Below are 26,456 nucleotides of genomic sequence, written 5' to 3'. Positions count from 1 at the left end.
TTTTCTCACTCAACTTGTCCAAATCATACGAAAGCATCTCTGCATCCTCCTCACAGCTCACCCTCCCACCCAGCATTGTCCATTGCAAAACTGCAAATATTACATTTAATTTCCTCATCTAAATAATTAACAAATATTGTGAATAGCTGAGGCCCACACTGGTCCTTGCAGTACCCAACCAATGACTGTTTGCCACTCAGGGAAAAAGCCCCATTTATTTCTATTCTTTGTTTTCTGTCTGCCAAACCAGTTTTCTATCTATGTCAGTAAATTACCCCAAATCCCATGTGCTTTAATTTTACATGCTAATCTCTTTTGTGGGACTTTATCAAAAAGTCTTCTGAAAGTCTAAGTAAACCACCTCTCTCCTATCAACTTAACTAGTTACATTCTCAATAATTTCCAATAGATTTGTCAAGCATGATTTTCCTATTGAAAATTTATGCTGACTCTATCCAATCCTGTGACTGTTTTCCAAGTGTTCTGCTATTAAGTCCTTAGTAATGGTTTCTGGCATTTTCTCCACTACTGGTGTCAGGTTAGTATGTCTATAATCCCCTGTTTTCGCTCTACCTCTTTTTACATTAGCCACCCTTCAATTAATAGGAACTGTTCTAGAGTTTATAGAATCTTGAAAGAAGACCCCCTAATGCATTCATTAGTTCTACAGCCACTTCCTTAAGTACTCTGGGAATTTATCAACCTTTAATCCTATCAATTTCTCCAATACCTTTCCCCATTAATTCTGATTTCCTTCAATTTCTCCCTCTTACAAGACCTAGTGTTCCCCAAATTTTAGGACTTTATTTGTGTTGTACTTTTTGAAGTCAGAACTAAATTTAATTGGGTAAAAACAATGACTGCAGATGCTGGAAACCAGATTCTTGATGAGTGGTGCTGGAAGAGCACAGCAGTTCAGGCAGCATCCAAGTTGCTTCAAAATCGACATTTCGGGCAAAAGCCTTTCATCAGGAATAAAGCTTTATTCCTGATGAAGGGCTTTTGCCCGAAACATTGATTTCGAAGCTACTTGGATGCTGCCTGAACTGCTGTGCTCTTCCAGCACCACTAATCTAGAATCTGGTTTCCAGCATCTGCAGTCATTGTTTTTACCGAGTTGATTTTAACCCTACTGCGAATCCTCTTGCAAGAAGTTGCCTGCCTTGAAGAAGTTTTCCTCCTCTCTCTACAAGAATCTCAAGGAGTCCCTCTCCCACTGCAACTCCCAGGTCATTTCCTCTGCCCTGAAGCTCTTCAACCATGTCATGAAACAAACTCGCCACCACAGCCACATTCGCTTCCTCAGTGCCTGCCTCCGTAACCAACTCATCCCACACGGACTCCGGACCACGTTTAAACCAGCAGAGTTCGGACCCGAACAGGACAAACAGTACAGACTAAATTTAATTGGTCTACCATTTCTTTATTCTCCATTATAACTTTCCCAGTTTCTGACTGTAAGGGATCTACATTTGTCTTCATTAATCTTTTTCTCTTTACATACCTATAGAGCCATTTCTAATTAGTTTGCATGATTCTGATAAGCTTACTCCTGTGCTCTGTTAACCCCTTGTAATCAATCCCTTTATTGTCCTTTGCTGAAATTTAAACTGCTCCCAATCCTCAGATACATTTTGGGATGGGAAATCAATACTGCCCAGATAATGTCACCTAGATCCCATGAGTTAAAAAAAAGTTATCCATAATTCTTTATAAGTCTTCAGATATGAAATTGTCTCTTTTTCTTTGGTTTACTACCAAAATTCCTGAAATTTCAATTGAATAAGTAACTGTCATATTTATGATATAAGTCAATTTGTAAACGGAACAGGACAAAGTATGAAAATAAAGCATTGTACTTTTGTGATCATTTTGAAATATAACTTCAAATGGATAAATATGTATATTTTGTTTGTAGATGGTATTCTGCACTGCTATTTATGAACGATTTGTAGAAGACAGAATAAGTCAATTTATTGATGTATGTTCAATAAGTAACGTGAGTATTACACTGTAATATTTTATTTCTTTCTCAATGGAAGAAGTATTACCAAATTTTTCAAACTTGTTTTTTTACAAAATGAAGCCAGGTATCTATTCTTGTTCTGCATTTTCATTTTCAGATATCTGTGATAATTTTCTCACACAGATGTTTTGGATACTATATCCATGGGAGGTCTGTGCATGGACATGCAGACACCAACATGGAGGAAATGAACCTTAATCTAAAGAGAGAAGCGGTATAGTAACTTATTGTATGATACCCTTCATTTAGAAAACTGAAGTAAAAGCTAAACAATCTAAAAACAGACAAATGTTCCTCTGAAAATGGAGAAGTGATTGATTTAGCTGATGTAAAGTTTGTATCTGAAGCACTAAGCTGCAGTTTTCTTGCAGTGAATAAGCTTTTGCATATTCCAAAACGTTTTGAGTTTATTTATGGTTATTCAGCTTTTGTAATTCACATACTTATTTATGCCAAACTAATCCATTTAATTTTAAAGGGATTCAAATATACCTATTTTATGGAATTCAGATGTATTTTTTACATTTTTTAATAAAGCTTCTTTTTTAACTTTTAACCTTCTAAATTGCTCAGAACAAACTGTTGTCCTTTCCTTTAACATTATGAGACATCTACTATGTAATATGCCATCTGTTTAATTTTAATCATACATATGTCAGGAGATGATGTGTAGTGGTTCTGTCACTAGACAAGTAATCCTACAGCCCAAGTTAATGGTCTGGGACTATGGGTTCAAATCTCACCATATAGCTGATGGAATTTAAATTCAAGTAATAAGTTTGGAATACAAGCTAATCTTTATAATGTAAATAGTCACCATGAAATTACCACCAAAGTTATTAGAAACTCAACCCTTTCATTAATATCCTTTGGGAAAAATTTGTTGTCCTTAACCAAAGTGACTTCCATGTGACATTTCACAGCCCTCTGAAATAGCCTAACAAACCATTCAGTTCAAGGGCCATTCAGGGTGGGTCGAAAGTTCTGCTCTTGTCAGTGATGTGCACATCTCATGAGAAAATTTTTAAAAATGCTGTTGATAGAATAGAACCTCTGATCAACATAGTTCACATGTGAGTGTTCCAAGTGTTTACACTCCAACTCTGAGAGTCATGTTGTGTCCTAATTCAGCACAGACAATTATGTAGAATGAGTAGAAATGTCCTCTAATTCTGTATTGAGAAGACTGATGCCATTGAACAGAACAGGACAGGACAGATGGCCACCCTACAGCTGAAATGCATCCTTGCCAATGTAGGCACAACTACAACCATTTAATGCTCAACTGAGAACAAACTAGCTGGAAACAGGAATTCAACCCCTCTCTCATGAAAAGGTTCTGCCTCTGAGAGATGTTGTCCAATATATTTGACCTGTACCTCTGTAATTCTAGCAGCATTACTGAGGGTGGCCACTGCTGGGTCTATAGCTTCTCCCTGCTTCCTGCCAGGAACCAGGATCCAGTTATCATGGGAGACCAGTGGTAGAAACTAGAATGAATGTTCTGGAGAGCCAGACTTGGGACACAGCAGTGAGTATGGGGTTTGAAAGGCCAGGTGAAGTGCGAGAGTAGGAGTGGGAGGAGCTCCGATTGAGCAATGGGGCTGTCTGTGAGGAACAGCCCTTCTTGTCCAATTTCCACCAACTCCCCTCCCCCCCATCCTTGATCTCTTGCTGTCAACTTTGAAATTGCAGTGAGGTGGGTAGCAGCTATATAAGAGACTATTAATTGGTCAGTTACTTATTGTAGTGAAGACTGGTAAGTGTACCTAGGCCTTAGCAAAATTGTTACAAATTTCAAATATATTAGGAGGGGGTAAATAGATGCTGAGAAAGTCACCTGGAGAGTTTTATGGCTACCCGCAAAGCAAAGCTGGTGGTTTGTAAAATTCTGCTAATGCTCTTCAGTCACTGAGAGAAAACCTACTTCCATGCCACCGACTCCAGCGCTCTCTTTCATGATCATCAGAGGGTGAAGCAGGCTCCTACCACTTTGATGTCATATTTGACTGCAAGGGAAATCACAGAATCATAGCATCGAAAGAGGCCATTCAGACCATTTTACCTCTAACCATTGTCTGAAACCTCTAACCTTTCCTTTGTCTGAAAGTTTGCACTGTTTCTATTCAAATAAGCTTTCAATTATCCATGCCATTAAAAAAAAACACTTATGGTTCCCTCTGCAAAATCACCAACTCTGCACCATTTCAGCTCCTGAAACACTCAGTCGCACCAAAGCTATCCCGATCTGGTTATTTTAATACATTGCCTGCCAGCCTCCATAAAACTGAGGTTATCCATAACCGTACTATCTCTGTTTAAACTCACCAAAACCCACATATCCATCATCCTTCTTCTAGCTGACCTAGAGAAGTGCTATAATATCTAAATTTTTAATTACCATATTCTTTTTAAATACTCCACGTCCTGGACTCTCCTCTAGCTCCACACAATCCTTTAAGATATGCACTGTTTTCTGCTCCATTTCTGGCCTCTTGGACAACCTGTTTTTAAATGTTCTCGTGATGGCAGACTTTTTATCAGCTGCCTGGGTACTACACTCAGAAATTCATCCTGAACAGGCTTAAGAGCCAAAATGGCCTCCTGCTGCTCCTAATTCATACGTTCATCAAAATTGTTGCCTCTTTATCTTGCTTTCCTCTTTTAATACAATTCTAAAACCTACCTCACTGACCAAGCTTCTCTCTATTGGTTCAATATTATGTCTTGTTTAGTAATTTGTCTATGAAGAGCTTAGGCATTTTATAGTATTAAAGGGTGCAATATAAGCTTTGATTACCAGGGAGTCTAATACATCAGTGCAGAGAGATAATGAAACTTTTTTCTCTATTAAGTCATGGAGTGTGTGCTTCACTAGGTCAGCATTTATTGCCAATTCCTAGTTGGCTTGAGTTACTTCTGCAAGATTCCTAGCTTCAGACCTGCTCCTGGAACAAGTATTCATACAGCTAGTCCAGTTTAGTTATGGGCAATGGTAACCTGCAGGATATTGATAGTGGAAGATTCAGTGAGGCATTGTAATTGAATGTCAAGGGTAGTTAAATTCTCACTTCTTGGACATTGTCATTGTGTGGCTCTTGTGTGGGGGAAATGTTACTTGCTATTTGTCAGGACAAACCTGAATATCATCCAGATCTTGTTGCATTTGGACAATACCACTTCAGTACCCGAGGAGCTGCAAAAGGTGCTGGACATTGTGCAATCATCAGCGAACATCCCCACTTCTGACTTTATAATGGAAGGAACATCATTGATGAAACAACTGAAGATGATTGGATCCTAGGACACTACCTTGAGGAACTCCTACAGAAATGACTGATCTCCAGCAGCCACAACTCCCTTTTTTTGTGCCAGATAGGATTCCAACCAGATGCCCCCTGATTCTCACTGACTCCAGTTTGGCAAAACCTGAGTAGCCCTAATGGAACCTAAGCTGAGCATCAGTGAGCAAGTTAGTGCGAAACATGTTCTGCTTATTAGCATTGTTGATGATCTCTTACAACACTTTACTGATGTTTGAGAGTAGACCGATGGCATGGTAATTGTCCTGGTTGGATTTAACTTGTTTTCTGTGTGCAAAATATACCTGGGCAACTTTCCACATTGTCAAGTGGTTGCCAATATTGCAGTTGTATTGGAACTGTTTAGCGGTGCAAAACAAGTTCTGTAGCACACATCTTCAGTTTTATTGCTATAGTATTGTCTCTTTTGCAGTATGTAATGCCTTCCATTGTTTTTTGACACATTGTGTGGTGAAATGAATTGGCTGAAAACTGGTATCTGTGATGCTAACCACCCCCAGAAGAGGCTAAGATAAATCACCTACTTGGCACTACTGGCTGAAAATTGTTGAAAGTATCTCAGTCTTCAAACTGATGTGATGGACTTCTCCAGTGAATTGTTTAATTGTCACCACTGTTCATGTCTGGACATGGCAGGACTGCATCTGATCTATTGTTTGTAGAATTGATTGGTCCCTGTACCCTGATAAACACATAAACAGTTCTGTGCTCCACTTTCACTTGGTTGATGCCTTATTTTAAGGTATACTTGATGCTGTTCCTGGCAGCACCCTGGCATGCCCTTCTGCACACTTCATTGAGCCAGGATTGATCCCCTGGCTTGATGTAAAAATAGAGTAAAAGAAATACCAGACATGATGTTGTCAAATTGTTTTTGAGTTTGAGTCAAGATATCCCAAAGTGTTAAACTCCCTGGTGAAGAGGGTTGAACTGGTTCCACTTCTTTATTTGTGCATCCCCTTGGTTGGTTACAACAAGGTTAATTTGAAAAGGATCCTTTCTCTTGTGGATATCTTTCCCCAGGCCCAAGTGAACTTATGTTTTAACAAGAGCTGATATAAGCAGAGTTTCTTAAATTAACAAAAAGCGTAAATTTATTAGTGACCAGTTGCAAAAAGAAATACTAACAAACCCAACATGCATACACAACAGATTGAAAATTAGAGGTGAGTCTAAAAAGATAAACATTAGTAAAGCAAGTATTCAGAGCAATCTGAATTATTCATGAAGGGCAGATAATTGAACTTCCCAGATGTTGAAGTCAAAGGTGACTAGTAGCAATGATGTTACTAGTTGTACAGTTAGTTTGACGATCCTTGGTTTTGCAGATTGCCTGAGATTCTGTAGTTGTAATTCCTTTCAAGTATGATTGAATTCCAGTATTCCTGATGACAGAGAATCCTGCTTTCCTTTTCCTTTCATCTAGCTGCTAGCTAGCTGACTCTAATGCTCAGCATGACAGAACTGCTTTACTTGCAACACAAGGGCAACGAGAGGATAGTTCTTTGACTGTGATATTCACAGCAGCCAGATACACATGAGAGCAATCAATCCCATTTGCCCACCCCAGTAAAGTTAAAACCCCTTTCCTTGTGTTTTCTTTTCAGGAAAAACTCAAAATGTGTCTAGTTTGAGAAGGAACCCAAAGAGCTGTCTTGCTGTTATCAACTACTTGTTACCTCTGTATTCACAATCCAACCTGCTTTGACTTCAGTAGGTGTGAAATTCCATCATTCCTCTCTCCATGCAAACACTTAATTTAATCTGCAGCCACCTTGGCTCGATTAAATAGGAAAGTCACCATAGTCCCAAAGGACTATAGGACTGTATACATGAGAGAATTGGTGGTGGTTTTAACCTGAGTGTCACCACACTTCAGGTGAGAGGACAAGTTAAGAAGGTGAGTGCTCTAGAGCAACCTCAACCAGTAAAGAAATTGAATCTGGGCTATGGGCATCACACTGTATCACAAACCAGCCATCCAGCTAACTGAGCTCATTAGCCCTTTTTTTAAAGAACACATTTTGAAATTACAAGTTAGAAGGTGTCCACAGCACTTCTTGATTCTCACTGGTGGTTATGACAGCTGATGCTGATGATCCACATCCAGATAAATGGATATTCTTCAGCTTTTAGATCTGTTCAAAATTCATCCATATTCGCATGGTGGTAATGCAACATAGTACAACAGTGAGCATTCTAAATGTGAAGACAAGAATATTGTCGCCACAGGAACTGTGTGGTGATCATTCTCACCAATATTGTCTTGGACAGATGCATCTCCTACAGGCAAATTTGTGAAGATCAGGTCAAGTATGTTTATCTCTCTTGTTGACTCCCTCACTATCAGTCTCCAGTCTCACAGCTGTATGCCTTAGGACTCATCTAGTTTGATCAGTAGGTGTGCTGCTAAGCCAATCTTGGTGGCAACCTTAAAGATTCCCATCAAGAGTACATTCTGTTCCATTGCCACCCTGAATGCTTCCTCCAAAGAATGCTCAACATGGAGGGGTACAGACTTATCAGCTGAGGCGTTGATGTGTAGTAGTCAGCAAGAGATTTCCTTGCCCACATTTGATCTTATGTCATGATCATGAAGCAAGTGATGCTATGAGGATGGTGGCAGTGTTATCTGACGTGTATAAGATGTGATTCTATGCATATGATTATGTCAGATTGTTGCTTAACTATTCAATGAGACAACTGTCCCAGTTTTGGAACAACCTAAATACTGTAAGGATAGCTTTAGAGTGTCAACAGGGCTGAGTTTGCCATAGTCATTTCCAGTGCTTAGGTCAGATGGTCTGATCAGTTTCATTCCTCTTTTGAGACTTTTTGGGTAATTTCATAGAATCAAATAGATTGGTAGGCCATAGCAGATGGCACTTAAGAGTCAACTTCATTGTTGTTGGTCTGCTATTAAATATAAGCCGGACCAAGTAAAGATAGATTTCTTGCCCTATTGGAAATTATTGAACCAGATGAGTTTTTACAACAGTTGACTTATGGTTATCATTAGACTTTTAATTCCAGATTTATACAAATCAGATTCCACCATCTGCCATGGCAGGATTTGAACCTGGAACCCCAAAGCATTGCTTAGATGTCTGCATCATTATTCCTGTGACCACGCCACTACAACATCACATCTCCATTTGCAACCCAAAGTCCCATGTGGATAATCCGTTTTGGTTTCATCCTGAGGTTCCCAGCATCACACAAGCCAGTCAGCAACCAATCAACTGACTCCACATAATATCAAGAAATGGTGAAATGCACCAGACACAGCAATGGCTAAGGAGCCTGACAACATTTAATAGTCCACTGAAGTCTTGTCGCTAAGAATAAGCTACACCTCTAGACATGTTGTTCCACAACAATTACAAACTGGCATCTACCTGACATTGTGGATAATTAGGAGAAAGTGAGGACTACAAATGCTGAAAAGTCAGAGTCGAAAAGTGTGGTGCTGAAAAAGCACAGCAGCATCTGAGGAGGAGAGTCGACATTTTGGGCATAAGCCCTTCATCAGGAATGAGGAGGGAGAAAGGGGTTGAGAGATAAATAGGGGTATGGGAGTGGGGTTGGTGGGGAAGGTAGCTGGGACGGCGATAGTGGATGCAGGTAATTGTAGTTGGTCAGTGGGGAGGGTAGAGTGGATAGGTGGGAAGGAAGACGGACAAATAGCACAGATCAAGTGGGCAGTGCTGAGTTCCAGGGTTGGATCTGTGATGAGGTGGGGGGAACAAAGATTTGGAAACTAGAGAAGTCGATGTTGGTGCCGTGTGGTTGAAGGGTCCAAAGGCGAAGATGACGCGTTCTTCCACCAGTTGTTGCGTGGCTTGGATTTGATAGTGGAGGAGGCCCAGGATTTGCATGTCCTTGACTGAGAGTGACAGGGAGTTGAAGTGGTCAGCCACAGGGTGGTGGAGTTGTTTGGTGCATGTGTCTTAGAAATGTTCCCTGAAACACTCTACAAGTTGGCATCCTATCTCCCCGATGTAGAGGAGACTACATTGAGAGCAACAGACACAGTAGATGAGGTAGGTGAATTTGGAGTACACAGTAGATTATTGTGGATAATTAACAAGTATGTCCTTTCCACACATAACAGAACAGAACATACCTAATCTAGTCAATTACCATCGCATCACAGTGCCCTTGATCATCAATAAAACAAAGGAAGGTGCCACAAAAACAAAAACTGCTGCAAAAACTTGACAGGTGTGGCAGCATCCATGGAGAGAAAACAGTTAACATTTTAACAGTTCTTCAGAACCTATTAAGTTTAGAAAACCAAGTTGATTTTGTCTAATTAAGTTGAGATTTTCTTACAAATGTAAAGATTATTAGAGCTGTTGTGAGGATTATTCTTTCTAAACTATTCAAAATTTTTATGAACTCTATTAATTTTATATATGGCTATTTTGATGACTGTTTCTTCCCAGGAAAACCTGTGCAGTCAAAGAGGCTTGATTCCGAACACTGACATTGAGACATTTGAGATATTCATCACAAACAAGTTTAGAGAGCAATATGACAAGATTCGAGAGCCATTACATTGGGTCTGAGTAGCAATTAATATAGTTCCTTCATATATTTCCAAAACACAGTTTAGAGAGTCATTCATATGTTCCTAACTTTTGGTCCAATTTTACAGAGAAGTGAATCTGACCGCCTCTTGAATCAAACCAGTGATTTATTTGAACGTAGATTGAAGGCTTATAATACCACTAATAAATTTCTTAGTTCATTCATTGATCATGTAAGTAATCTATTATATTTATCTACTCTGAAAGTGATAACAGTTTACTCCATTAGCCAGCTTTATACTTTTATGTTTATGTTTGCCATGACAATGATTACTTTATCTTGATAACTGATTTGATATGTCTAAACAGAATCCTGACTGCTACATGCTTACCATGCAGTTATTAATTTATGTAAATAATTATTTGGAAAATTATGTGCTTGGCTCATTAAAGCATTGCTTTTGAAGTAATGAATAAAAATTCACCATAATACAAGTCAAACACCTAAGCAATGCCCCCTTAGACCTGTATAAATTAGGAGCTTCAAAGAAGAAAGCTTGAATGAGATTAGGTGGAATTTTCCCTCCCTGGTACGACACGATAATAACAAGCAAGGTGGCTGAATAGGGTGAGAAGGAGAAATCAGATTCTTAACATTGAGGAAAATTTGTCTGATTTTACCTTCAAGCCTTAAATGGTGATTTAAGACCACTAACTAGATTGTATTCATATATTAATTCATTGGATTAATACATTAACTTGCTGTATTAGAGATAGCACTTCCAATTTTCTTCTCTACCATTGAGGAACCTAACATGCAATGCCCAACAGGTAAACAAGATCAGGTACATACATAGAACATAAGTACTAGACTACTTGTCTCAGCATCTGTTTCAGTTCACAGAATTTCTGTGTCATAGACTCATAGAGATGTACAGCACGGAAACAGACCCTTTGGTCCAACTCGTCCATGTCGATCAGATATCCCAACCCAATCTAGTCCCATTTGCCAGCATGTGGCCCATATCCCTCTAAACCCTTCCTATTCATGTATCCATCCAGATGCCTTTTGAATGTTGTAATTGTACCAGCCTCCACCACGCCCTCTGGCAGCTCATGCCATACATGCACCACCCTGTGCGTGAAAACCCTCAATCTTCATACATTTTCTTCTTTGGCACAATGTTCCTGCAGGGTCCTTGACTCTTCTCATTAACCCTACTGCATTCGCACAATTTGGCATTGGTAAACCGTTGATGTCACCACATCATCATACCTGCTCTTAGAACGACTCAGTCACCACTTCACGACTTCAGCTACCTACTTTGGAGCTGGGTCTTAGCTTGCATACTGGCTTTAGCACTTAACTAAGACCATTCAACCTCTGTGGGTGGAATTCAGCTCTTTTGTCCATGTTTGGGTCAAAGCTGTAATCAGGTCAGGAGCTGAGTGATCTCGTGAAACCTAAGTCACGCACCAGTTAGCAGGTTATTGCTAAGCAAGTGCATTTTGATATCACTTAACTGATGATTAAGAGTAGACTGATGGAGCAGTAATTGGCCTGGTTTGATATGTCCTTCTTTTTGTTGATAGGACATACCTGAGAAATTTTCCACACAGTCAGGTAGATGTTGATGGACTGAAACAGCTTGGCTAGGGGTAGTGCAGATTCTGGAACACAAGTCTTCAGTATTATTGCAGAATGTTGTCAACACCGATAGTCTTTGCAGTATTCAGTACCTCCAATCATTTTGACTGTGGGGGGAAAGCGGAGTATCCAGAGGAAACCCACCAGAGATAGGGTGAATGTGCAAACTCCACACTAACAGTCAAATGAATTCAATCGACTGCAGACTGGCAGGGATGCATACAGGGAACCACCAAGGATACGCAGGTAAATGATGAGATCCTGGATTTATAGGGCTCACTTTATTTTTTTCTAACTATCTGAAAGACAGATTTTATACCATCATCTCTAAACTATGTCATCTGTTGAAGAAGAACTTGCACTCACAAAGATTGGGTGGCTTTCCTGTCTTAGTGGCTGTCATTTGTATCCTAGAAGCTTATTTGAGTAACTAGGAACAATAGGGTATATATATATATCTCAATCCTCAACCCATAAATGCATTTACGATGTTACTGATGCCATTTCCACCAGAGCACCTCTCCATATCATTCCCCTTTGACAATGACAATCATGCTGCTCAGAACAGAATTCTGTAGTATCGCTGGTTCGCACCCCTTCGGCTGCAGAGTTCTCATGACTTACCACCATGCTTTGAGAGTGACTTATCAGCAACTATTTGTGAACAGAGGCTGGCGTGGTGGCTCAGTGGTGAGCACTCCTGCCTCACAACTCCAGCCACCAGGTTCTATTCCATTCTCAAGCAACTGTCTATGGAGAGTTTATATATTCTCCCCATGTCTGCATGAGTTTCTCGGGTGCTCTGGCTTCCTCCGACAGTCCAAAAATATGCAGGTTAGTTGGATTGGCCATGAGAAATTGCCCATAATGTCCAGGGGTGTGCAGGCTAGATAGATTAGCCATGGGAAATGCAGAGTTACACAGATCAGGATGGGTCTGGGTGGGATACTCTTTGGAGGATCGGAGTGGATTCAATAGGCCAATTCGCTTGCTTCCACACTGTAGCAATTTTATAATTGTATGAAAAGGGTTCTATCTTTTGACATGCAGGGATTGTAGATGAGATTCCTGAGCATGTTGCCTGAGATGGACCATCTCAGCTTTGAAGAGAAGCTGGATAAACTTGACCTTTTTCTTTGGAACAGAGAAGATTGAGGAAGGGATCTGTTAGAGGAGTATAACATTATGAGGGGCAGTGACAGGGTGAATCAAAACAGCTGTTCCCTTTAGTTGAAGGGTTAAAATAAGGTGAATGAAGGAGATTTAGAGGGTCATAGGGGCTCAGAATGCATTGCCTGGGAAGGTAGTTACAGTTAACCGCAGCCTTTAAAATCTACTTGAATGAACACTTGAAGTGTCATAACTCTGTTGTAGATTTTATATATTTTTGGTGGTACACTTGATGGACGGAAGACCTTCTGTACGATATAATTCTATGATTTTGACTCAGCAACAGTGTAGGTCTCCCTTTGGAATTTTTCCTTCTTGTCTATTCTGTGTATTTTGAAATATCTCCTGAAATATCTGCCACTAAATTTCTGTTGATCTATCCCTCAAACTAATTTACCAGTTCAATTTTTTTAGCTCTGCTTTCATGCCTTCAAAATTGTGTTTAATTATGTGTAATAGTGTGAATCCACTCTTCTCTCCCTCTAACTGAATATAAAATTCAGTCATTATAATCGCTGCTACCTAGTGTTCCTGCTGCTGGCCTAGAAAACTGCCAGGATAGGTTGTTGTCAGCGACTCTGAATGTTACAAATGCGTTGAACTGTTATGCCACAAGCTTCTACCTAGAAACTACATGAGATTTCTTTCATATCCTCCTTCAGGGCATGATTGTATCATTGATGTATTGTTAGTCATGGGGAGTAAATTAATTCCTTTGAAAAGGAGTACAGCAAGTGTGAGGTGCTCACAGGCTTCTCTGTCACAAAGAGCTGCTTCTGTATTTCACTCCATTCCCTAGTCCTCCAATCAAATTATCTCCAATCTGTCGTGCCTTGTCCAAACTAATCTGTGGTCAACATCCCAAACAACCTCAACTGTCTCTGATCCCTCAATACTTGCAAACTCTTGCCCCATCTACAGCCGGACAATCCTCATCCAAGACCTGAACATGTTGCTATTTCTGAGAATAGTGTCCATAATTCCTTCAAATCCACGACTGAACCTTCCAACCATATTTTCTCTCCTGCTATAGCACTAAAACTACACTTAACAAAGTCACAAAACATACTGTACATGATAGACCATGATGAATTGTCCATTCTCACCTTTCAGAAACAACACAGGAGAAGAGGAACAGAAATAAGCCATTGAGCCTCACAAGCCTGCTTCTCCATTCATGGGATCACAGTTGATCAGCAACCTCAAAGCCATCTTCCCAGATTGTTCCCATACCCCTTGATATTATTTGTATCAAGAAATCTAATGATCTGTCTTGAATATACTCAATGATTGAGCTTCCACAATTTGCTAGCATGGAGAATTCCAAAGATTCACTCCACGTTGAGTGAAGAAATTCTTTCTTATCTCAATCTTAAGTTACTTAACTTGGAGGTGCCGGTGTTGGACTGGTGTGGACAAAGTTGAAAATCACACAGCACCAGGTTATAGTCCAACAGGTTCATTTGGAAGCACTAGCTTTCGGAGGGCCGCTCCTTCATCAGGTGGTTGAGGAGGTGACGATCGTGCTCACAGAATTTATAGCCAAAGGAGTCCAGTGTCATGGAGATGTGATACAGTAAATAATCTTAGATTAAAACTTTCATTTTTTAAGGGATGTGCAGATTTCTGTTCTTTGATAAGTAATCCCAGAACTTCTTCTAAATTTCGTTCCCCATTGTAACGTGCACACACACACACTCCTACATACTCACACACCCACACAGACCCTCCCGCACACACAAGTTCTCTATCATATGCACACACATACACCCCCTGCACTCACATCAACACATGCACCCTCTCTCACATACCCGATCACCCTCACACACACACACACACACACACTTAACCAAGCTTACACTCACACATATATGCACTCTATCACATGCACTCACACCCACATGAACACTCACACGCAAGCTCAGTCTGTCGCTCCTACATGTGCATACATATAAGCTTATGGGGTGAATTTGTTTTTGCAGAATTACATTTTATTTTGCTCAAAAACCGCATGAAACCATGTAAAACCATGTAAAACTATCCAGAGAATTTGTCAGTCTGACATCGCATTGGGACACAGACAGACTTCACACCTATTGTTTAAAAAGCTGAGCTAACTTGAGAATCAGGTTATCACCTGATGAAGGAGCATCGCTCCGAACGCTAGTGTGCTTCTAATTAAACCTGTTGGACTATAACCTGGTGTTGTGTGATTTCTAATTTGAGAATATAATTTAAAAGAAGTTCTGGAATTTACATATCAAAGAACAGAAACCAGCATATCTAAGATTGTTTACTGTATCACATCTCCATGACACTGGACTCCTTTGGCTATAAATTCTGAGAGCATGATCTTAACCTCCACAACCATCTGATGAAGGAGCGGTGCTCCGAAAGCTAGTGCTTCCAAATAAACCTGTTGGACTATAACCTGGTGTTGCGTGATTTTTAACTTAAGTTACTTGCTCCTGATTCTGAGACTGTGTTCTCTGATTCCAGATATCCCCTGCCCCAACCACGTGAGAAAGGTCTGTCTAAATCTACTCTGTCTCACCTTGTAAGAATTTTGTAAGTTTCCACGAGGTCACTCTCATTCTTATGCACCAGTGAGTGCAGACCCTGTCTCCTTAATCTCACTTCATAGGACAGTTCTACTACCCAGGAATTATTCTAATGTACATCGATCACACTTCCTCTATGGCAACTTATCCTTCCTTGGATGAAGAGTCCACCTTCAATTTCATATAATTGAAACAAGACATCTTTACTTTCCTACTCAAATCCTCTTGCAATGAAGGCCAGTATGCCATCTGCCTTGTTAAATATTTGGGGTACCTGCATGTTAGTTTTCAGCGAATTACAAACAAGGACATCCAGGTCCCTTTGGAAATCAACACTTTTCAATCTCTCACCATTGCATAAATATTTTGTGCCTAATTTCCCCATACTGAAGTGGAAAATTTCACACATTATTTTCCATTTATCCACATTCTTACACACTTACTCAGCCTATCCAAATCCTCTTGAAGCCTCTTGGTGCCATCTTCACAATACATTCCCAACTAATTTTCAGGAGGTAGTAACAGTTTTAATGTCACTGAATGAGTAATCCAGAAACTCAGCCTAATGCCCTGAGGCATAGAGTCAAATGTCACAATGGCAGATGGTGCACTTTGAGCTCAATAACTACATGAAATTAAAAGCTTAAAACTGAAGTCAGTCTAATGGTCATTATTTAACTATAAATCAAGTGTTGTAAAAACTGATTGGATCACTGTGGGGGAGACAATGGCCTTGTGGTTATTGCTAGACTATTAATCCAGAAACTCAGCCAATATTCCCGAGATTCAGGTTCAAAACCCATCACAGCAGGTGGTGGAATTTTATTTGAGGTTTTAAAAAATCTGGAATTAAGAATATATTGATGATCATGAAACCATTGTCAATTGTTGGAAACAAAAACCCATCTGACTCACTAATACCTTTCAGGGGAAGGAAATCTGCTGTCCTTACCTGGTCTGGCTTACATATGACTCCACACCCACAACAATGTGGTTGACTCTCAACTGCCTTCTGAAATGGCCTAGCAAGCCGCTCAGTATCAATGAAAAAGCAGGACAAATCCAACCCAGCCAGTTACCACCCCATCAATCTACTCTCAATCATCAGTAAACTGTTGGAAGTGTCACCAATAGTGCTATCAAGCAGCACCAGATCAGCAATAACCTGCTCACTGATGCTCAGTTTAGGTTCTGCCAGGGTCATCCATCTCCCGATCTCATTACAGCCTTGGTTCTAACATGAATAAAATGGCTGAAAAAACAGAGCCGTGGTAAGAATGGCAGCCTTTGACATCAAGGCCACATTCAACTGTGTGTTGCATCAATAGCTTGCATATCAGGGGACAAACCCTCTGCTAGTTAGAGCCATACTTGGTAAATAGGAAGATGGTTGTGGTATTAGGAATTCAGTTATCTCAGCTGCAGAACATCTCTGCAGGAATTCCTCAGGGTGGTGTCCTAGGCCCAATCATGTTCAGCTGCTTTATCGCTGACCTTCCCTCCATCGTAAGGTCAGAAGTTCACTGATGATTACACAGTTTGGAATTCCTCAGATACTAAAGCAGTCCACCTTCAAATACAACAAGATTTGGATAAATGGGCTGATAAGTGACAAGTAAGAGAAAATCTAACCACCACCCCTTGATATTCAATGGTGTTCCCAACACTAAATCTCACACTATCAACATCCTTGGGGTTATCATTTTCAACTAGATGGGCCAAAAAACCACAGAGGCTACAAGATCAGGTCAGATGCTTGGAATACTCCATTGAGTTACTCATCTCCTGCCTCTCCAAACCCTATCCCTGATCTACAAGGCACAAGTCAGTAGTGTGATGGGATCCTTTCCACCTGCCTACTGTAACAACACTCAAGAAGCTTAACACCATCCAGGACAAAGCAGCCTATTTGATTGGCATCACATTGACTCCCTCCACCACTGATGCTTAGTAGCTGCAGTGTATACTATCTAAAAGATGCACTGCAGAAATTCACCAAAGATCATTAGCATGTTACAAACCCACAACCGCTTCTATCTAGAAGGACATGGGCAACAAATATATGGGAACATCACCACCTGCAATTTGCCCTCCAAGCCACTCACCATCCTGACTTGGAAATATATTACTGTTCCTTCACAATCTCGGAGTCAAAATACTGGAATTCCCTCTCTAATGACATTGTGGGTCTTCCTACAGCATGAAAGCTGAGTGGTTCAAGAAGGCAGCTCACCTTCTCAAGGGCAACCAGGGACAGCAATAAATGCTGGCCCAGTCAGTGACTTCCATGTCCTACAAATCAAGTTTAAATTAATGTCCCTTAGCTAAGGAAGTCTGCCATCCCAACACAGTCTGGCCTACATGTGATTCCAAATCCATAGCAATGTGGTTGTCTCTTAACTACCCTCTGAAATAGCTTGAACAAACCATTCAGTTGTTCAAAAGTACTATAAAGCTTAAACAAAGGAATGAATTTCATCAAACCACCTGGTATTGATCTGAGCAGCAGAAATTACGATGACAAACACAGCCCTGTTGACTACAGACGTGTTAAGCAACAGCCTGACAGTAATACTCATGTAATCATACCTTACACACTACATTTCACATACCACCATCATCATGCCCGGGTATGTTCTGTTACATGACATACCCACTAAAAGTTGTAGCACAGTGCGACACAGTCAGGAGGGAGTTGCCCTAGCTGTCCTCAACATTGCCTCCATGCCTCATGAAATCTCAGGCATTCAGTCAAACATAGGCAAGGGAAGTTCCTGCTGATTACCACATATCACCTATTCTTCAATTGTTGAATCGGTATTCCTCCATATTCAACACCATTTGGAGGAAGCACTGATGGTGGAGTGCACAGAATGAACACTGCTTCGGGGACTTTAATGTCTATTATCAACAGTTATTCTGTGGCACCACTCTTGATCATGTTGGCTGAGCCTAAAGGATAGAATGGGTCTGCTGCAAGTGATGGGGTAACACCAAGGGGGAAAAATCTACTTGACATTGTCTGCACCAATCTGCTTGTAGTATTTATTGCACCCCAACAAAGTCCATCTTCACAATATCAAAATCATTTGTTGTGATTTGTGAAATTACCGCCATGATGAATAGGACAGACTTTGAATACATGAGGTAACTGGGCAATCATGAGACCTGTGGGCCATCAGCAGTGGTAGAATTGTATTCAACCACACTGTAACCTTATGGCTCAACAATTCCTCCACTCTACTGCTACTGCCAAACCAGGGGATTAACCCTGGTTTAATGAAGAGTGAAGGAGGACATGTCAGGAGCAGCTCCAGGCATATTTAAACATGAGGTGCTAGCCTAGTGTAGCTATAATGCAAGACTATTTGCACTCCTAGCATTCAATAACCAGAGCTAACTGATTCCATAGCCAACGGATCAGATTTGAGTTCTGCACCCTTGCCAAATCCAGTTATGAATGATGGTGGTAATCGAAACAATTTCCTGAAGGAGAATTTTCCACAATTAGCTCTATCCTCCATGATGGAGAATCTCAGTACATCAGTGCAAAAAACAAGACTAAACTTTTGCAAGCATCTTTAGTTAAGTGAACAATTCACCTTGGCTTTCTCCTATAGTCCTTATAAATCGCAGTTGCCAGCATTTATCCAATTCAACGCTATCTGATTTCAAGAAATGTCTGAATAATACAAATGCTCTTGACTCTGACAACATTCCAGCAGGAGTATTGAAAATGTATGCTCCAGGGCTAACTGTTCCATAGCCAAGTTGTTCCAGTCCACTTTGGATTTGAAATGTTAACACTGAGATTTTCTCTTGAGATGCTGAGACCTGCTGGATTTCTCCAATGTTTGTGTTTTTATTTCCGATCTCCAACATCCACAGTACTTTGCTTTATCAATCTGGAATTTCTTCCTCTGAACTGCTTTCAGTGCATTTACATCCTGTCTAAATAAGGAGATCAAAACAGCACATAATATTCAAGATGCAGTCTCTCCAGTGCGTTGTATAACTGAAACATAACATCTTTACTCTTATCTTGAATAGCTCTTATAATAAAAGATAGTTTTCTGTTAGCTTTCTTGATTACATGCTGTAGCAGCATACTAATTCATTGTGATTCATGCAGGCATTTCCAAACAACTATGTTTGGACCCCTCCTGCTATTCAGACTGTTAGAAGTGACATCATCCCAAAACACAACTTGGGTGTAGGTAAAAGTCTAAGTTGGGCATTGGGAAGCCAGATCTAAGCTTTTTGGCTTTCACAACAGTTGGACATCACTGGCTCTCAAGTGTCAAGTTAGCATTTCCAATTGCATTTTAGCAGAGTAAGCAGATGTGAGTTTGATGAATGGATATTTCTAAAGATCTGGTCCAGTCTGCAGCAGCAATTAATGTTGTTTACTATGTAAATAAAGTAAAGTAAATTAATAAAGTAATTAAGTAAAGTTAATAAGTAATGTTATTTAGTTGGTAAAGTAAGTAACATAAGGTACCTAACATTCGGTCTGCTCTTTAACGATGTCTATCTTATTGGTATAACATGTTGCTAACATTCAAGAACCTATATATATAAATATTAACTACAAGCCAAACGGACGTGCCCACAGAACTGTCAAAGCTCTGTAGACAAAACTTTTGCTGATGCCATCAATGTGCTATTTAACTTCTCTGAATTAAATAAACATTTCTCCTTCGGGTGCAATCCGGAATCATCTGCTGAAACTTGGAACCTTTTTCTGGATACTAGCATCTTGTGACTGCTACAGCTAAACCAAACTAGAAAATACCTGAACGGGGAGAACTGGCCACTCCCCTGTCATTGCTAAACTAGACAATTTGTTACCCCTGCCTTTACAACCTCACTTGAAAAAAAAGGATAAAATAAGCTTTTTAAAGTGACAGCAGCATCAAAACAGTGGTAGTATCCCTACGTCAAAGCTGGAAGTCTGAGTGTAAATCCCACCTCCGTTCCATGTGCACAGAGCCCAATCAAATTAAGAGGGACTCCAATCTGAAATTTGACCTGCACAACCACTTTGTTGGAATAGTTTTGCTTGTGTTTTTATTATAGATTTCTGGAGTTTAAAACTCTTCAGAAAAACATAACTTGTGAGTGATTCTTTCTGTTCAGATAAGATACACCATAAAGCACTGAATTTATATTTTTTGCATGTTTACAGGCGATTCGTGACATGGATTACATTGTACAGGATAAACTATTATTGGAAAGAATAATTGAAATGGAGCTACATGAGCCTATAGACAAAACCATTTTCTACAACGGTATAACTCTGAGTTTCCTTCTTTCTATAATTACATATTTCCATAAATCTAATAATAGCAAGTTGTAATGTCTTAAAAGAATATAATCAATTCATATTTCACCATTGAAAAAAGATAATTTGAGAACTATTAGTATAAGAAAAAAACATTTGAAATAAGTACTTGTTTTAATTTAATTTGATTAAATATGTCTTTATATTAATATTTGTGAATGTTTTGATTGTGTAAGGCATGGAAATGGTTTCATTTTCAAGTATGTTGTCATGTAATGAACTTATTTATGTCACAAATGGACAAATAGAATTAGTTGAAATAACAAAGTAATTATTTCTCAGCGATAAAAGCACAGCTAGTCTTGGGAATCTGGCTATTTCCCTCTTGATTATTTTAATTATTTTATTTTAACTGATACTTTATTAGTTACTTCTAATGAAACAAAATATTTTTTCTTAAATATTGAGATATGACCATTTCTGAAATAAGTGGTTTTCTTATGTGATATTGAATGCAGTAGAGCATGCTAGTTTTGACAAAGTGGTGTACAATGTGAAATTAGCATTCCCAGGTTAGCTCTGTATTTTCTCGTCGCTAGGTAGCTCAATAAACAAGTTTCTACTGAATAAATAGGCTTAGCAATGTTTAAGTAGTCTGCCTGGACAGAAATGACTCATCTATCACTTTAAAGTGAGGTAAATTATTTTGCTTCCAATAATCAGTAATCAAATTAAAGTGGTGATTGTTGATCTAAATTACATTAGGAAATATCAAAAACAGAGCATTTATAATTTGAAACATATCAGATCTTCAAATTGTCATAGAACTGTAAAGATATTTTCTTACTTTGCGTCAATACTGAAAAATTTCTCTTTGCTTTGTCTCAGATGAAAAGCTTTCATTCGCTGAAGTTCTGTACTATGGCAATGAAAGCACACTGATTATTTTTGATGTGCTGTTTTTCTGTATGGTGGACCTTGCTACTCAAAGTTTCATTTTTGCTGCTTTTCTAACTTATATACAACAAAAGGTATGTCTAACTACAAATCTGTATTCACATGTATTTTTAAGTAATTTAAATAGGAAAATAAAAGACTGCCAGTTCCCTTTAGAGGTTTTAGCTTGCATCCAATTATCCTCTTGTGTTATATATCAGTTGTGACTCATTTGATGTCACACTCACCTCTGAATTCAGTTTGTTGCTTTAAAAACTCACTCCAGCATCTTGTGTGCAAAACTCTAGCTTGAGATTTTGGGGAGGTTAGAGGACTGGCCTTTTGGATGAGATTTTAAATCAAGGAGTCATCTGCTCTTTCAGATGTCCATAAAAAGTCCCATGGCATTGTTTCATAAATGACCAAAGCACCACCACTATTCTCGTTAAATTCATCAATAAACATCAATGAAAACAAATTTTCTGGCTATTACAACATCGCTATTTCTGAAATCTTGATTTGTGCAAATTAGCAGCCAGGTTACATACATTAATGACTGGACTTCAAAACGTCTGGGGATGTCCAAGTCCAGGTCATTCATATTTATCAAAAAAAGCATTGGAAAAACATGCAATTCAAAATAACTATTTATCACTACACTTTTCTTTATGTCCCTCAGAAAATTTCATATGCATATTTCCACTGTCTCTTTAATCCCAGAACTCTAATTTTGCTATAAAGTCTATTATGTGGAGTTTTCTCAAATGCACTTCAAAGTTCAGAAACATCAACTGAACTATCCTCATCAATCTTTTTCATTACTTCACCAAAGAGTCAAGTTGATCAAATATGATTTGCCTTTATCAAATTTGCGCTAACTTTTATTTATCAATTTTCTAAAGGTCAATTAGTTTTGTCTCATTGCTTAATATACACCCAAGTTCTTTTGATTAATTAAAAGTTGAACTCCATGAGTATTTTGTATTGGTTTACCCTGTAGTGACATCTCAGAAACATCTGTAAATGAGGAAATGGAAAAGAAGGGAGGTGTAACTATCACCAAGAAAGTAGTCCTGAGCAAATCATTGGAGCTTTGCACAGTTAAGTCTTTGGATCCTGATAAACTTCATCCCGGGGTTAAAAAATAGCGGCTAGTGAGAAAGTAGTAAATATAATCCCATTATTCAAAATGAAACGGAGACAGAAAGTTGGACGCTACAAGTCAATTGGCTTAACACTATAGGGAAGATATTTGGAGCTGTTGTACTTTAGAGCAGGGCACTTAGAAAAGTTCAAGGTAATTATGCTGCTACAGCATGATTTTACGAAAGGGAAATTGGAACCATATTTGACCAGTTTGTTGGAGTTCTTTCAAGAGGTAGTATGTGCTATGAATAAAGAGAATTGTGGTCCATGTAAATAATACTTTCTTCCATGTAGTTGCTGATGTATTTTTCAAAACTCAGCCAGCAGAAGGCTCATTGTTTCTTTCTTAACAATTAAATGTTTTTGTTGACATGCAGCCAGTTAGTTTAAGAGATGACTGGCGGTCCATTCAATCATCTCATTATCTTGTGTAAAACAACAATGTTGCTAGTATCAACAGCCAGTTTGAAGGGCTTCTCATTTTTAGGCATGGCTAAAATTGTTGTTGTTGTCAGCACAACCTTTTCAAGGGTACTTTGAAACTCATACACCCATTCAAATGTTGTGCCTTTTATGAACAAGTCTGTTAAAGACGTAATGACACTGCTGAGGTTCAGAACAAACTTGCAATAAAATCCACTTATGCCAACATAACTTAAAATTTACCTTATCATCCTAAAAGCCTGTGAGTTATTTTTTTTAATGTGTGGAAACAGGCCCTTCGGCCCAACAAGTCCTCCGAAGAGTAACCCACCACACCCATTTCCCTCTGACTAACGCACCTAACCTATGGGCAATTTAGCATGGCCAATTTGCCTGACCTGCACATCTTTGGATTGTGGGAGGAAACCAGAGCACCCAGAGGAAATCCACGCAGAAACAGGGAGAATGTGCAAACTCCACACAGACAGTCACCCGAGGCTGGAATCGAACCTAGGACTCTGGTACTGTGATTCAGCAGTGCTAACCACTGAGCCACCGTGCTGCCTAGCTCTTTTTCTAAGAGCTACTTGGCCTTGTCCCACAGAATAGCCCAAATAAACCATCTTTGACCTGGCAAATTCACTCTTCGTGAAATTAATGTCCAAATTGGCATTTTGTAGCTGACCTAAAAGTTCAGTCAAATGATGTGAATGTTCTTCCCAGGTTTGGCTAAAAGGAACCAGAACATGAATAAATTATACAACTACATAGTCCTTTAATCCTTTATTGCTTTATTGTTGAGTAATTGCTGTTTCATTTTTCATTCCTAATAACATGACTTTGCACGAATAAATTCCATCCAGAATTAGAAAATATAATATTTCTTTAACTCTATCTGTTAACTTTGATCACGATTTGGTTTCCATCCGCCTTTCTTTTTCACTTTTCTCATGTCAAGTTTTATTAACTCTATTTCCCTGTTTTCCTCTCTCGTCTCATTAAAATCTTTTTGTTTCTCTTTCTCTCTGTTTAAATCTATTTTGTAGCTAAATTGTACTGTGACATTGCAATTTCAGGATTCCTTTCTTCTAGTTCTAAATGTTGTGTGATTACTTGTATCATCTCATCCTCATAAATCCGGCTTTTACTTCTATCTTCCATTTATCTACTAGCTGTCTTTGTTTAGTTATAGCAAAAGATTGTAAACAATCCACTGTTATAGAGTCATATAGATGTACAGCATGGAAACAGACCCTTCGGTCCAACTCACCATGCTGACCAGATATCCCAACCCAATCTAGTTCCACCTGCCAGCACCCGGCCCATATCCCTCCAAACCCTTCCTATTCGTATACCCATCCAAATGCCCCTTAAATATTGCAAATTTACCAGCCTCCACCACTTCCTCTGCCAGCTCATTCCATACACGTACCACCCTCTGTGTGAAAAAGTTGCCCCTTAGATCTCTTTTATATCGTTATATTTTCTACTTTTCAAAAACTCTCAGGAACATTTAAAGCCACCTTCAAATACCTGTGTAATAAATTCACCACAACACAGCTGCTTTGTGCCAGACCACTATATAGCCCACACTCTAACAAAAAATGATACATAATCTTCTTAAAACAACTGAATTCAAATGATAATGAGGCCATGAGCTTCATTCAACTTTTCAACTTTAAGTCTATGTGAGTTTCTCGAGCTATCAGGAACTAAGTAGCTTAGTTCCACAATCATATATCCCCTCCAACTTCTCTCCTCTGCCCTAGGCCTCTGATGCCACCAAACAATCTTCAAGTTTCCCACTCTTCTCTCCATGCTAACAAGACCACTGGTTCCTCCCACCACTGTCAAATTTCCAATTTAATCTCCCAAAACCACTCCAGCCCACCAGCAGTATCAGGTCTCTGATTTCAACATTCACCACAGCACCCAGACCCTGATTCCCTCTCACCATTAGGCTTCAGATTCCCCCACAGGTTTCTGATATCCCCCTACTTCCTAATAAACAACCAATTCCCCCAACCCAGTAATTTACTCTTCCACCATCATGCCATGAGTCCCACCAAGTTCCCACCACCAAGCTCCTGTCAGCCCCAGCACAACCAACGTGTAGTCTCCTCCCCGCTCTGTAATGCATTGTCTGATTTACCTTTTACTCCCTTCAGGGTCAGTAGACTACCTAATCAGCTACTTAAACTCAGCTTTCTTTGGGATTAGCATCTCCTCTGCCTTAAGATCAACACTAATCTTTCCAGTTGGATTTGCCTTTTTCTGTGGTCTTCACCAACCATGTTCTTTCATTTTCTGCAAGCGTTTCCCCAATTCACCAGTTAGCTTGAAGAAAATATGTGACAAATACCATCAAAACAGATCAAAATTTGGTTCTTCACAGTAATATGTGTTTGTATGTTTATTGCATTTAATTTTATTCAGGTAGAAAACATCATCTGGGGATTCACCTTACTTCCTCTAAGTAGATATAGAGTGAATATGTAGTTGTGGGTTATGTAATGTGCATTCTCTAAATAAATGCTTAGAAATGCTAAATGTCAACAAACATGTGCTATAGCTTTGAAAGACAATGCTAGGTTGTGAAAGCAGCTCTGCACTGATTATAATACTTAAATGTCTTATCCAGAAGTTATAAAACAACAACCCCCACTCTCCTGCAATCCTGAAGCAGTGAACCATTGAATTCGCTATATTTCAGGGTCTCAACCAGACATCATTTTTAGGGGTATTAACTACTTACACAAAACCAAGCCCTACGAATATTCTATCCACTATCTCTGAAACAGTGTCAAGAAAAATCAGCCAGAGCTGACACTACTAATTACTGTCCTAGGAAGTGTGAGAAGATGGTAGAATTAAGTCTGGTTGTGATGAGCTCCAATCAGTAAATGTTTGGATGCTCAATGACCCCAGATGACCAGAGTTCAAGTTCAAAACTTTGGTGAAAATGAGTCGCATAGTCCCATTATTTTATTTAAAACTCCAATTTGCCTTACCTTCAGGCTTTGTTAAACATGATGCATTTTGATCAGAAGCAAAATAAATCCTAAGGGTTCTGCACATTTCTCTAAAATTATTGTTTTATTCTTTCTGATTCAAAGGTTATTCAGTTTATTCGTCTTGCAGTAGGACGCAAGAATTTAGCTGCAAAAACGCTGATTGATGAAAGATTCCTTCTCTGAAATGAAAATGAGTTTATTAGGAGGACAGACTGTCCAAGTGGAACTCTAGTACTAAAGATTCTAATGTTCTTGGACTTGTTTTGCACTAAACAAAAACAATCCTGTTACTATTGTGTTCCTTTGCTGTGGGTACAAATTGTTCCAATAGTCTTTACTGTGTTGTGTTGTCTAATGTTTTAGGTGAGTTTGTCATTTGACAACTAACATACA

The 26,456-nt window shown here is 39.2% G+C and overlaps 1 protein-coding gene across 1 annotated transcript in view; it reads left to right on the top strand.

Annotated features, from left to right (window-relative positions):
* Positions 1-26,246, top strand: part of tmem67 (transmembrane protein 67) — a 196,418-nt gene extending 170,172 nt beyond the window's left edge. The window contains exons 22-28 of the mRNA XM_072570240.1: positions 1,919-1,999; positions 2,124-2,240; positions 9,798-9,914; positions 10,010-10,114; positions 20,449-20,551; positions 21,433-21,575; positions 26,166-26,246. Coding sequence (XP_072426341.1) covers positions 1,919-1,999; positions 2,124-2,240; positions 9,798-9,914; positions 10,010-10,114; positions 20,449-20,551; positions 21,433-21,575; positions 26,166-26,246 — 747 coding nt within the window. The remainder of the gene's footprint in view (positions 1-1,918; positions 2,000-2,123; positions 2,241-9,797; positions 9,915-10,009; positions 10,115-20,448; positions 20,552-21,432; positions 21,576-26,165) is intronic.
* Positions 26,247-26,456: the final 210 nt, after the last annotated feature.

This window comes from Chiloscyllium punctatum, chromosome 5 (genome assembly GCF_047496795.1).
Source record: "Chiloscyllium punctatum isolate Juve2018m chromosome 5, sChiPun1.3, whole genome shotgun sequence".
NCBI classification, from domain to species: Eukaryota; Metazoa; Chordata; class Chondrichthyes; order Orectolobiformes; family Hemiscylliidae; genus Chiloscyllium; species Chiloscyllium punctatum.
Note: the sequence above shows the minus strand (reverse complement) of the source record. Positions and strands in the feature narration are given on the sequence as shown.